General features: G+C 57.0%; 1 protein-coding gene across 7 annotated transcripts in view; it reads left to right on the top strand.

Moving 5' to 3' along the window:
* LOC120594220 (F-box-like/WD repeat-containing protein TBL1X) overlaps positions 1–13,871 on the top strand; it is a 182,123-nt gene that overhangs the window by 154,297 nt on the left and 13,955 nt on the right. For all 7 annotated transcript variants that reach the window (XM_039852224.1, XM_039852222.1, XM_039852223.1 and 4 more), the window contains 6 exons: positions 7,009–7,154; positions 8,663–8,921; positions 10,793–10,925; positions 11,359–11,500; positions 12,177–12,240; positions 12,360–12,457. In XM_039852224.1, the coding sequence (XP_039708158.1) occupies positions 8,720–8,921; positions 10,793–10,925; positions 11,359–11,500; positions 12,177–12,240; positions 12,360–12,457 (639 nt within the window). In that variant the 5' untranslated portion in view covers positions 7,009–7,154; positions 8,663–8,719. The remainder of the gene's footprint in view (positions 1–7,008; positions 7,155–8,662; positions 8,922–10,792; positions 10,926–11,358; positions 11,501–12,176; positions 12,241–12,359; positions 12,458–13,871) is intronic.

The following is a 13,871-nucleotide window of genomic DNA, read 5'->3' as shown; positions in this document are numbered from 1 at the left end:
TGTGTCATCACTCAGTCACCCCCAGAAATTACAATCCTGCGGGTTTGCTTTGGGGAGCAAAGGCCTTTATTCCTGTGCATAGACTGTGAGAATGGAAAGGGGTCTTGCCGGTCACCTAACTCCACCTGTTCGCTGGTCAGAAGAGGAAGCCTGGAGACACGTACCCTCTGTCTGAGCAGAAAGAACTGAACCCCATCGCTCTGTTGCTGCCGCTGATCGTGTTTGCTTGAATTCAAGACTGCGTCTCTTGAATTCCCAACACAGCTCTCTGGATCTAAGTGTTGTCAAAAGATAGTGCTCATCTTTGTTGGCATTTTTAATGCCGGAAGCACGGGCGGCTGGTTTCCGCAAGGCAGAGCTTGGGTCGTGGGACTCGTGTAGCTGAAGAACGTCGTGTAAATGGCGTTACTGATTTTTTTCTTCTTTTTCAAAAAGATGCCATTTGAATCACTTTAGAGATCTTTAAAGCAATTTCAATAGTACGTGGGTTAAGAGTCTGGATGGAGCGGGGTGGAGTCAGCGGGCCAGTTGCTAGCTGCGTGCCCTCAGGGAAGTACATCCCTGTACCGCTTTGTGACTCGGTTTCCCTGTCTGTAACATGGATTTATTCACAGGCGCTCAGAGATGGTTGCCGCCTCTGTCAGCCGACTCACGAAAAGTGCTAATACGTGTAGTCGGCACTTAACATCATCACCTCTATTATTATTATTATTTTCTAATAACATCATCGTTCTTTTTAAGTGTACACATAGGGGCAAAAGCCCTCTCTGGTGTCTTGAGACCGTCGCTTGCGTGACAGTCATCTTTGTCTAAGAACTGTGTTCCTTCGATGGTGCCGCTGCCCTAAATCCTTAATTCTCGTCCTTCTCCTTAACGTCTTTTATTCGGGAAACAGTGAGGATTCGGCGTGGCCGAGTTTCTCGCCAGCCTTTGCGTCCCTCCTTCTCACGGGTCTCCCTGACCCTTTCCGCTTGACCCGTCCCGACCGCCAGCTGCTGTGTGGAGACCGCGGGGTTCTCTGTGTGGGATGAAGGGCCTCGAATGTGCTTCCTGCCTTCCAGAAGCTTCCTTCCGTCTTCTCAGGAGCTGGGAGGGGCACGTGATCGAGGAGGATGCAGGATAAGATGCGTACGAGGTAACAGGCAGGGCTCCTGCGGGGCTCCTGGGAACGGTCAACAGCAGTGGCTGGGTCTTCAACGTCACACTACTGAGATGTTGGTCCGACGATTCTTTGTCGTAGGGGCTGTCCTGTGCGTCGTAGGCCAGAGACAACGTTCGGTACGTATCTGCTGGGTCTCTACTAGATGCCAGTCACACGCATGTACACACACACACACACACACACACACACACCATTGTGACAACCAGAAATGTTTCCCGATAATGCCGAACGTCTTCCTCTGGGGGACAGAGTCACCCTCGCTGGAGACCCGTAAGCCATCGTCCTGCAGCACGAGGCCGGGATAAGCGGTCGTCGTGTAGGAAGCAGCTACGTGCGTCAGGCACGGGCGCCCGGGGGCCGGGTTGACCACTCGCGGCGGGAAGCCTGGAGGACCACGCTCGGGCCACGGTCCTGCCCAGATCTGCCGGTGCTCGACTGATATGAGGAAGGGGAGCACTAGGCGTCTGCGGGCGAATCAGAAGCCACGGCATGGCTCTGCGTCCTGCGCCCAGAAAGCCTGCGTGCTGCTGCCTGACCCTGAGGAGTCAGCGACTGCGTGTCAGCCTCTGTTGCCATCACCGCCGTCATCAGACATAGTAGGAAAAGAGTGTCTTAGCGTCTTGGTGCTGCTGTGGCAAAGGGCCACAGACACAGTGGCTTGTCAGCTTCAAGCAGGCATTTCTCACAGCTGCAGGCTGACGAGTACAGGCTCAGAGTGGCAGTGGATCTGATGTCTGGCGAGGGCCCCGCCGCCTGCCTCACGGATGGCCATGTTTCAACGCACCTGCCCGCGCTGGAAGGGGCCGAGTTGCTCTGCGCGGTCGGTGACATTAGGACACTAATCCCACGCGTGTCCTGATCACTTCCCGAAGGCCCCACCCCCGACAGCATCACCTGAGCGGTGGGTTTCCAGCCCGTAGCAGAAAGGCATGAAGGACAGATCTGAGGCCACGACGTTCGCTTTCGTGTATACGCGTATATGTATTCGGGTCAGCACACTTCTCCTGTGAAGAAGCACATAGTAAATACCTTCAGCTTTATGGACTATACCCTCTCTGTTGCGACCACTCAACTCTGCCATGGTAGCATGAAAGCAACCGTGCGTGACATAGCAGCTCACAGTTCAATAAAACTTTATTTGCAAACACAGGCAGTGGGCCAGACTTGGCCTGGGGCCTCAGTGCACCTACCGCTGATCTAGACAATTAGAAACAAACATACTTTGTACCCGTCGGCTTTGAATGGCTGTGAGCATCCAAGCATGCGTGTCCACTGAACACAATAAAGATTCTGCTTTCAGCTGAAGAAACAAAACAACCAGCCAGCTGCGTGAGTGCTGTTACACGTCTGTGTTTCTCTGCCGAGTGAGCGGTACCTCCGAGCACCAGTGGGTGACAATTTCGCAGGTTTTGCTGGTGAACGGGGTCCGCGTCGACTCGGCAGAATGCTTCGCTGGAGAGCTGCATGGTTTGCGAGGCCGTTTGTGAAAGGCGTGTGGTTTGGCGGTACCGTGATGATCGGAAGCACAAAGCAAGTGCTTGCTTAGTCTTAAATGTGGTCTTACTGTCTGGTTGGCTGAGCCAGATTCGCGTGTACGCTGTCTCGTGGGACCGTAGCACCTTTTATTCTGAAAGGACAGGGCTTCCGTCTTAAAGATCTCTACGAAACACAGTTGTTACCTCACGCCTTGCCCAGTTTATCGAGACGATACCCTCTTCTGTCCTCGGAGGTATTGTCACCTTGTCTGATTATTCACTGTGTGTCATCTGAATTCTGCGGCCAGTTGCATGTGGAGGGTGACTTCCTTTTCAGTGACAAAGATCCACTCATGGTGTCTGTGAGTGAAGCAGAAATGTGCGTAGGGAAGACCAGTGGCCGAGTGTCCTTTTGGGGGGTTAGTTCTTCTGCATCGTGGATTCTTCACTATGGCGGGGTCAGTTAGGCAGCATCTGGAGATCCGTTTGGTTGTCGAGACTGGGCGGAGGTGAGGTGAGCCACCGGCATCCAGCAGATAGAGGCCAGGGACGCTGGTAAACACCATCCCGCATCATTAAAAAAATAAAAAAAGATCTGTCCCATCTGTCTGTTGTGTGCCATGCTTGAGAAATCCTGCAGCCGAGAGGGTCACCATCACAGACGCCTCGTACCAAGCAGGTTGCACGCCCGCTGGCTTCAGTAACGGCTGAGCAGCAGACACGGGGACACCCTCGCTTTCCCCTTACACGGATCTTCCGTCAAGGTCACCGCCTAGCTCTTGAATGTCCTCCTTGTTCACAAACTGACACGCTCCGTTGGGCCAGCCCCGAGCGTCTCCGTCCGTGCCGATGGCCCGTCGGGCGTAGGAAGAGCTGGGCAGAACGCTGCGGGAAGGCCGGGGAGACGTAGGCACAGCAGCCACACCGCCCTGGCAAACCGCGGGTGGATGAGCCTGTTAGCCTCGCGGTCCGATGGGGGAATGGGGTGCTGGCGGTGGTGGGTGGGGCTCAGGCAGCTCCCGAGAACAGCGGCCCGCCTGGCGATGCTGCTCTTCCACGGCGCCTGAACATCAGCCCTGGAAAGTAGCGATGGTTTCGTCCAGCATCATCCCGGCGTGAACAAGGAGACAGGCAAGAGTAACGTGTCCACGAGTCTGTGCTCTCGTCTCGACTCAGACGCGTCCGTGGTCCTGCTGCTCGGACACCGGATTCTCCCGTTAGCTCCTCGAGGGGTATTTACTGTCCCAGCGCAGGAAAGGCGATGGAGGCCTGGCCCAGTGGTGAAGTGACCTGGTGTCTGGGTCCTTGGTGGTAGAGCAGGGACAGAAGCCGGCGTGCCTCTCTGCTCCCGGCATTTCCTGTGCCCAGAAGCCTAGCAGGAAATCTTAAAAACAGTTGGACTGACAAAAAAAAATCCATTGATTTAGAGCCCACGCAGAGATCCAGGCAAACAAACACAACCCACGGAAGTTAAATAGGAAGAGGACCCCTTTGAGCATGAAGATGCCCCCCTTCCAGTCACGATTTACGGTCACCTGCAGCGGGAGACCCAGCTTCTAACCTCGGGTGTTCGAGGTCATGGCGCCCCCGTACAGCTTTCTCCTGTTCCGTGCTCATTTCACATCGGTGGCCGGAGTTTGTTCCGCTCTGTTCTCGGCACACGTCGCAAACTGCCACACCGTGAGGTCACCTTCACTGCCCCCTCCCCTACCTTGCAAGAAGCCTTAACTGCATGTTGTCATCGGCGTGTTCTGGAAACACAATCCACAGCTGAGGAGCGTCGTCACATACAGAGAGGAGAAGTTATGCGGCCAAACTGTAGACTCGACATTTTAAAACCCAGGTAAAGACAGAAACGCAGGACACGGTCCGGCCTTGCTTCAGAAGCGGGTCGGCACCCCGGTTTTTCTGCAGGTGGCCTGAGCTGCATTCGTGGCTGCTGCTGGGCGTGGAGTTGGCATCCACCCCCAGGAGTTAGGAATTTCGGTCCCTGGGCTTGTAGGTCGTAGAGTGTAGGGTACAAAAATGAATCTTGGAATCGGATCGTCTAGAGTTGAAATCACATCGTCTAGAGTTAAGCTCTTGGTCGCATGTGTGAGCCTCGGATGGCTTATCCAGCTTCCCTGGTATCTGCCCTTCCCGTGTGTGAAACAGTGAGCACCAGCTCTGAGCGGCTGCTGGGGACATTAAGGTAATGAACACAGCGTTCCGCTTTGCTCATAGGCAGCAATGTGGTCAGAGTCTGCTGTTTCGTGTACTTTGAGTAGCCACCGTGTGGCTGGTGTGAGGACGAGTGAGTGGGTGAATGAGTAAATGAAATATGCTGCAGTACACGGAATGTGCGTGTCCCCCAAATTTCACATGTTGGAACCTTGCCCCCGATGCAATGCCATGGGAGGTGGGCTCTTGGCAGGCGGTTAGGTCGTGAAGGAGGAAGCCTCATGGGGAGGCCTGGTGTCCTGATAACAGAGACCCCCCGAGAGCTGCATCACCCCCTTCTGTCATGTGAGACACATCTGTGGACCGGACATTGGGCCCTCACCAGACACTGAATCTTGACCTTGGACTCCTCAGCCTGCAGAACTGCAGGAAAGGAACGTCTGTTCCTGACACCGTGCAGTCTGTGGTGTTTCGTTATAGCAGCTCGAACAGACTCAGGCATATACCAAGACCCCGACGTCTCTGCAGTTTTCCTAGCTGTCACTGAAACGTAGTTGTCAGGAGCCCTCGTTAGCGCCTGACGCCGGGCCCTGATCGAGGTGGCCGGGAGAGGTGTCGTCCATGGGGGCCAGGAGGATGTCCCGCTGAGGAGTCTGGAGCTCAGCCCCAGACCTACAAGCCGAGCGACTGGGGCCTGTCGGTCACCCGCCGATGAGAGGTCTCGGGGCTGGACCCATGAAGGGAAGGACGACATTGAGGGCACGCCTGCCTGCCGAGGGCTGCTAGGGCGCTTGAATGTCGTCGGAGTTTTTGGAGAGAGGCCTGGCCAAGAGTAGGTGCCATGGGAGGGTAGCTGGTTGTTGTATTTTTTTATTGCTGCCCTTGGCACAGATGGAAAAGGAGGCAGGGGCCAGGGGGTGGGGTCGTTCGCTTCATCTCGTGACTTGGGGTTTTTCTCGTCTGTCCCTTGCTGGGAACTGAGTGATGAGACAGTATAGTGCTGCAGACCCTCCCCGGGGCTGTGTCGCCGGTCGACGCAGGCCGGGTGGTTCTGTGGGCAGCAGTGGCTACGGGAAGGAAGGTGGAGAGAGAAAACGGAAGGAAAAGCTGAGGTCGCTTATAAAGGGCCTTTCTTTGTTTTTGTCCTCAGGGAGCGGGGGCCGGGGGGCCCTGTGGGGTGTGGGGTCCTGTGCCAGCTCATTCTCACAGCGACAGTTTTGCGCGGCCGTGGACAGAGCTCGGGGCGAGGGTCGAGTCGATGGCTCCCGTATTCTCTGCGAAATAAGCCAACTACACCTTTTACGTGCTGCGGGGTCAGGTGGCGGGAGATGCACGGGGACTGGATGGAGGCCGGGGGAGGACCGGGCTGGGGCGGGACACGGACCTGCTTTCGTGGAGAAACGGCGCCCTCGCGTGGGCGTTTCGTGCGTTGCAAAGTCAGCTTGGGTTTTAGCCGCAAGAGGCAGCCGCGCCCACGGTGCGGAGTGTGACGGAGGCGGGCGGTCGCTGCTCGTGTGTTTGGCTGATTGACGAAGGTGCCCGCGTGGGGGTGGGGGCGGGGCGGGGGCAAAGTGCAGGCCCTCTGGGCAGGGAGACGCCGAGGCCCTGTGCAGGCAGCAGCGCGTAGGGTGAGTGGCTGGCGGGGGGCAGCAAGCTCCCAGGAGAGACACCTTGGGGGCGGGTTCCTGGGACCCTCGTGATTGAAGCAGGCTTTATCTACACGCGCAGGCAGCACCGTGACATCTGCCGAGCGCCGGCTTGTCCCCTGGTTGCCGTGGAGATGGTCAGCACGTGGGCGGGAGGAAGGGCGAATCCTCAGCTCCTCGTAACACGGCTCAAGGCCACGCCGGCCAGTCTGAAGAGCCTCTTGCTCTTTTCCTTGTGGCTGTGTCTGCCGTCGGGGGGCCGGGGGACACAGACAGACGGACATAAGCACTGAGGTTGTGGCCGGGAGGAAGCCCGGGGCCGGATCTCTGGGCCTGGGTCACTAACGAGGCCGAGTCCGCCCCGTTTCGCGTTTAATAACGCTGACACAGCTCGAGGCTGGAAGCTGCGTTTCCGTCCCTGCCAGCGTAGGTCTCCCTGGGTCCCCGTGTCCCTCTGCCTGCCCGCCTCGCCCAGGTCCGGAGCCGGGTGTCCTGCCCATGATGCCGCCCTCGGTCCCTGCGGCCAGGCCCAGCCTCACGCCCCCGGCTTGCCTCTTCCCTGCAGGCTTTTCCCACTCGGCGTTCACGTTCGGTATCGAGAGCCACATTAGCCAGTCCAACATCAACGGGACACTGGTGCCGCCCGCCGCCCTCATCTCCATCCTGCAGAAGGGGCTGCAGTATGTGGAGGCCGAGATCAGCATCAACGAGGTACGTGCGCCCCGCCCCGCCCCGCCCGCCCCGCACACCGGGCCCTGAGGTCTCAGACGGAGCAGAAGGCAGCGCTGCGTTTCCTCGAGGGCTGGGCGTCGATGTTTCCTGGCATTGGCGGATCGCGGTCGTGGAGATGCCCGGGGAGCGCGCGTGCGGTGCCCGTGACGTGACAGCTGCCACACGCGTGTGCGGACACACGCAGCACGCTTTCAGCCGTCGAAAAGTCCTCCTGCCTTCGCTTCCTTGGCAATTCATATTCTCATGCAACCAGGGGGCGAGGAAAGATCCTGTCCCTTGTCACTAAAAAGCGACACGGTCTTTCAAAGGGAGGCACGTGCTCGCAGAGTTTAAACGGGAAGGTGTTTTTATGACTCTGGGCAGCTCCTCCTGTTTGCAAAGTAGTCACCCCTGTAGGATGTGACTATGTGGCAGAGGAAGGTGACGTGGAAGCGTTGCTGACCGGACGGTCCACATCGGCTGCCGCAGGGCCACAGAAAGCAGACACGGGTGGCGAACGAGCTGACTGCCTCCTTTGTGACACGTTCTGAACTTTGCCTAGTGTCCTTATTTCGGACATCGTAACCAGAGTCAGCCGCGGTGATGGTTCGTGTAGACTCTGCAGCTGAAACTCCAGTTTGCCCGGCTCTCCCTAATTTGTGAAGTCATTCAGATTCAGGACACTCAAACACTTATTTACATATGCAGCAGACACAACCCAGAGGCGCTGAGGTTCCTATGACAAATTTGGGGCGCTAGGGAGAGAACGTTCTGCATTTTTAAGTGGGTGTGGACATTTTTTCACTGTAGACGGGAAGCAGAGACTGAAAGCTAGTTCAGAAAAGAAAAATCGGCACTAAACGCTGCCACCGGGGGTGTATCGGGGTGGACTCAGCGCGTGCCCCGAAGCCCCGGGGCATCGCAGGCGGCAGGCGGGGCGCGTTGCGATCAGTCAGGTGGACACGTGGAGCCTCGTGCTGAGGCACACACGGTCCCGCAGGGAAGGGTGGGTGTTGTTCACAGACACTTCGTCTTCTCGTCCTGGCTTCTGAAGCCGGTTTCTCGGCCTCACCCCTCTTGACATTTGGGGGGGCCGATGGTTCTTTGTGGGGGCCTGTGCTGTGCACTGTGCCATGTTTAGCAGCATCCAAACCTCCACCCACCGGCTGCCAGAGACACCTCTGTCATAGTCGTGACAACCAAGCCGTCTCCAGACCTTTCCAAAGTCAGCTGAGGGGCACAGTCCGCCCCCCCAGTCCCCCACCCCCCGTTGAAAGCTCTGCATCACGGAGGGCGATTTTTCCCCTGAAATGAGGAAGAATTCCATGTCCTTAATGCACCGATTCAGTGTGGTACTGACCAGGTACGGGGTCCCCCAGCAGGGACGGCCCCCGCACCCCGCCCTGCACCTCGCCCGGCTGCACTGCTCCCACGGGCCAGCGTTTTTCCGCGCCCGTGTCGCCCGGGGTGCAGGGGGCTGACGCCGACGCCGGGGTCTCTTCCCCCAGGACGGCACGGTGTTCGACGGCCGCCCCATAGAGTCCCTGTCCTTGATCGACGCTGTGATGCCGGACGTGGTGCAGACGCGGCAGCAGGCCTTCCGGGAGAAGCTGGCCCAGCAGCAGGCCAGTGCGGCGGCGGCCGCGGCGGCGGCAGCCACGGCGGCCACGGCAGCCACAGCGACCCCGGCCGCCGTTTCCCAGCCCAACCCACCAAAGAACGGAGAGGCCACGGTGAACGGGGAGGAGAACGCAGCACATGCAATCAGTAAGTGCGGGGCCGGGGCCGGGGCCGGGGCTGGGGTCCGGCGAGCTGCCGGCCGCGTCTCTGCTGTGCCGAGTCCGCGAGGCCCCGCGGGACCTGCCCGCTGGGCGTCCGCGTGAGCCGCACGGGCGTGGGAATCCGCAGACGCGATAGCTTGGTTCACGCAGCCTCGATTTCGGGAGCGCGTGCTGCGCGGAGCCCTCGTCCCGCACGGCAGGGAGGGGCACCCTGTGGCGGCCGCGCACTGGGCCGTTTCGCAGGCGGAGGCCCGGCTGTCATCACCCGGCCTTCCGGGCCGAGGGCGCTCAGCCCGACCCCGGCACAGCGGTTGCCCTCGGCTACCGAGCGGCCCCAGGCAGCTGGCACCGTGTCACTTGGTGTTCGGGTGGTTGGTGAACGGTAGGCAATTGCCCAAAAGTACGTGACAGTTAAGTCAGACGGCCCGAACCTTTACCCAGAGACCGCGAGTCTGCTTTCACGTGCTGCTTATGGATTCAGGCAGACTGCTTCGGGCTCTAAGTTCAAATCTCAAAGCGTGCGTGTGCGTGTGTGCCTGTGTGTTATGCACATGTGTGCGTGTGAGTGTGCGTGTGCCTGTGTGCACCTGTGCATGCATGTGCGTGTTTTCCCGTATTTGAAAAGTATGTCCGTCCGAATAGCCGTGCAGCCCCAGGTTTCCCCGAGGCTCGAGGTGGGCGTGGCGTTGACACGTCACACGTGGCTTCCCTCCCTTGGAGCTGGCCGGCCACCTCAGATGAGGCCGCAGCCCGCAGCCCAGCCCTGTGGCAGGCTGTGACGCTCAGGCACATGCTAATGAATTCTGCGACTCTCTCTCTGGCTGCAGAGTCAGATCTAGTATGGGGTGGAGCCCTATGTAGGCAGCGATGCGGATCAATGACAGGACGGTGACGTAAAAGCCGTGTCTAGGACAATGAAAAGGCTTCCCACCAGCGGCTCCAAATCCAGGATGGTGGGCGGGAAAAGGAAATTGCGTGTGTTGGACCACACACAGGTGGTTTATTGGCTGTCCTCACACGTGGGGTACCACCCTCGAGTTTTCCAGATTAAACAGGAAAAAAATAAACATCATTGTTTTCCTAATCGTCCGTCACAGAAAGTAGTTTGCAATTGGTGAACTTCAAGAAGTCTGTGTCTGTCAGGACAGGAACTTTGCAAACTTTCAACTTGTATGGATTTCTTTTGAATCTTAAGAAAGTGACGGGACGTGGCCACGTAGAGGAGGGGGTGTACCCTCATGAGTGCCAGCAGCTCGGGACACGCAGCCAGCACGCCTTACAGGGGTGCCTAGGGGCTACGTGTCACACTCGGAGAGCCAGCATCTCCTCCCTGGCACCCCCACGGGGGTCCTGCTTGGGAAGTCACAAACGAAAGTGGCTCCGATAAAAAATGGCCTTCGAATCCCAAGAATATGAGGCTGTTTGGAGGCAGGGGTGGGGTGGCGGACATTCTGACAGTGATGGGAGCGTCCCAGATAAAGAGGTGACACCTCAGAAAGGTGCTCCCACATAAAGCCTCTCGTTCCACCAAGGGAACGGGAACCTCCGGCTCTGCTCAAGAGCCAGGTGGTGGCTGTCACCTGTGTCCGCTCTTGTTCTGATGGTTGGCAGACATGAGCCTGGCCCTGCTTATAAAGATTAAGTAACTTTTTTATTCCTCTGTCGAATTCAGAAACCGTCAGAGTAAACGTGACATATTTAGTTAAATTTCACAAAAGCCGTGATTTACTGTGATCCCAGAGGTAAGATGACGGGTGTCAATCACACGGTGAGGAGTTTCTAAGAGGGAAAATGCCCGAGCACCGGGTCCCCCCTGCATCGGTCACCCACATGTCCTTCCCTGTTTCCGTGCTGCAGATAATCATTCGAAACCAATGGACATAGACGGGGACGTTGAGATTCCGCCCAGCAAGGCCACCGTCCTCCGGGGCCACGAGTCCGAGGTGTTCATCTGTGCCTGGAACCCTGTCAGTGATCTGCTGGCTTCCGGGTAAGGACGGCAGGCTGGGGCGCCCCCCCCCCCGTGCGAGGTGCATGTGAGGTCCCCACGGCTCCGTCTCGTGGGACACACACATCCCTCCTCTCCGCCCGTGGGGCCGTCCTCGTTGCAAGCCGGTTTCCCGGTGGCGTGGGGTCGCCCGCAGACATTTAAAATGCCTCGCCGCACGCCCGAAGCTCATGTAATACTGTATGTCACCTGTCGCTGGAAAAAATGAAAATGTTTCAAAAGGGGGCATTGCACCTGGGAAAATAAAACAGTCAAGTGGCCCGGCGCACAAAGATGGAGAGAGGGGGGAAAAACAGTGTGCGTGAGGGGCGTCAGGAAGGGGGACAGCCGCCTGCGAAGGAGCTCGGCCGAGCCGGTCGCGGGGCTCCGACGCCTCGAACGCAAGGCCGAATGCGCGTGCGATTCTCTTCCCCAGATCGGGAGATTCCACCGCGAGGATATGGAACCTCAACGAAAACAGCAACGGCGGCTCCACGCAGCTCGTGCTGAGGCACTGTATACGGGAAGGGGGGCACGACGTCCCCAGTAACAAAGACGTCACCTCGCTGGACTGGAACGTAAGCGTGCGCCGCCTGCCAGGCGCCTCGCCGCCTGGAAAACCCGCCTGTCGCCTGGGCGAGGGGCGCCCGTGTCGGGCTGCACGTCGGGTGGACGGCCGGCTGGGGGTCCTTCCCGGCGTGATCCCGCGTCTGCGAGATGAGGCCGGGTTTTCGGGGAGGGAGCCTGCTCCGCCGGGGAGAGGCGACGTGCAGCCCAGCACAGGTGGCGTTCCACCTGGATGATTCCGCGGTGGGTGTCACGTGCGTTTACACGCGGGACGCGGCGCACTGGGACCACTTGTGACTTTCTGTCTCGGTCAGTGTGCTGTTCTTCTACCTGCTGCCGTCTCATGACAGACTCTCCCATGTGCGGACGTAGTGTTAGAAGCTCACTAAAGTCTCAGCGTCCCATTTTAGCTTTGCGTATCATATTCTTCCTAATGACGTCAGCGGGGTGCACCGTTGCGACGTGTTGCCCTTGTTCCCCCGCCTGCCCGGGTGCGAGGCCTCCCGTTGTCATTTCGGAGGAGTGTGAGTGAAGGTGGCCGAGTGGGACCGATCGAGTCTCCTCTCTGAGACCCCGTGGTTGACCGCGAGCATTCCAGCCCGGGGGTCAGGCGACACGGTTCTGGGCGTTGTCACCACGGCCCTACTAAGCTGCTTCTGTCGCTCTCTGTCTCTCTCTGGCCCACAGAGCGATGGGACACTGTTGGCTACAGGTTCCTATGATGGTTTTGCAAGAATATGGACGGAAGATGGTGAGTCGTGCCTCCCGCGTGTTGGGGTGGCGAGGGGAGCGCCCCACTGTGTGATCAGGGAGCGAACAGAGCATGACTTTGAACTTGACGTGCTTGCTGTTTGTTTCTTCGTACCGCAGGTAACCTGGCCAGCACCCTAGGCCAACATAAAGGCCCCATTTTTGCCTTAAAATGGAACAAAAAGGGTAATTACATTCTCAGCGCCGGTGTAGACAAAGTGAGTATGAGCTTCAAACAGCTTCTTTCATCAATGGATGTTTATTTATGTGTCACCTTTAGATAACGTTGTAGTTTCTTCGAATGCTAAGGCGTTATGCTTTCCTTTAAGAAATCAAGAGAACATCTGGTTTTGGGGTTTCTGATCTTAGCTTTCATTGATAACACATCGTCTCTTAATATATTATACTACTTTACAGACCTTCGTGCAAAGCTTGCCCCCGTTTATGTGACGCACATGGTTCAGGGATGGCCCTCAAAGCCAAAAGATTTGCTCTCTGGCCCCTTGCAAAAAAATGTGTGCACATAGATAACCCTCTAGGTCTGCAGATCATTCAACTTCGTCTCTCTGTTTTTTAAGCCAACATTTAGACTCGGCAGCTTAATACTGAATACATAAAAAGCTGAGATGCTGTGGTTGACACCGTGGAGGTTCTCACAAAAATACCACCGAATTTTCCCCCAAAATGCTCTAAGTCAGTGATTAAGCTCACGACAGCACTTTGTCTTGTATGTAGGTGCTCATCGATCCCGATGAGTGACTCATCAGAAAAATCCACACAAATGCACAATCACTAACCTTTAATGAACACGTTGCCCACTGAGTTGGCCTGTTCGGTGCTTTGAGGTCGGAGGCAGGCAAGGGTGTGACGGGTCCCAGTTCATCAGTTTTCACTCTAGCAGATAATGAGCCGTGTGGGCGGCGGAAATGGACATTTGCAGGTCCGTTAGTCTTCGAGTCTAGCTGCCATTATTAGTCAGCCACGGCAGCAATAATAACGTTTTTGAAAGTCACACCCAGGGAGGAAACGTAATTTCCAGGGATGCTGGTGTTGAACTTTAGGGAATGCTGAGTCTGCAGTGGCTGAATTCTATCTCAGGTTCTTAAGGCCTTTTGTGAAATGGATGTTTTCTCTTGCCCAGTGTGTCTGTCTGTTTAACGTCAACATCAACAAAATGACCGATCGTGATTTCTGACGTTTTCCTTTGCCCAGTGCGTATTTTTAACGTAAACACGAACAGAAGGATAGGATGATTGACGTAGATATGAAATTGCATCGACACACGTAAAAGACTGGATGTATTATTCGCAGTGCCAGATTTGTCTGTGAGTGCGCAATTTAAGTGCCTCCACCAGACAGACAGACAGAAGCCATTCATTGGTGACCTGAAACGTAGAGAAGGCTCTGTACTCCGAGCGTCTGCTCTAATAATTTTCTACAGTCCACACAACTTAGGACCCCTTCTTTTTTACACGAGAGCTTCCGTGTCGAAACGGTCACATTCTGGCCACACCGGAGCGAAACAGCAACTAAAATCCTCCCGTAGGGCCCTGCTCTGTCTCTCTTGGACGGTGAGGGTTTCGGGGGGGAGGAGCCCACCGTCTTTTCTCGTTAGGATGCAGGGTTCTGGGG

This window comes from Pteropus medius, unplaced genomic scaffold (genome assembly GCF_902729225.1).
Source record: "Pteropus medius unplaced genomic scaffold, Ma_sr-lr_union100, whole genome shotgun sequence".
In the NCBI taxonomy this organism is placed as follows: domain Eukaryota; kingdom Metazoa; phylum Chordata; class Mammalia; order Chiroptera; family Pteropodidae; genus Pteropus; species Pteropus medius.
Note: the sequence above shows the minus strand (reverse complement) of the source record. Positions and strands in the feature narration are given on the sequence as shown.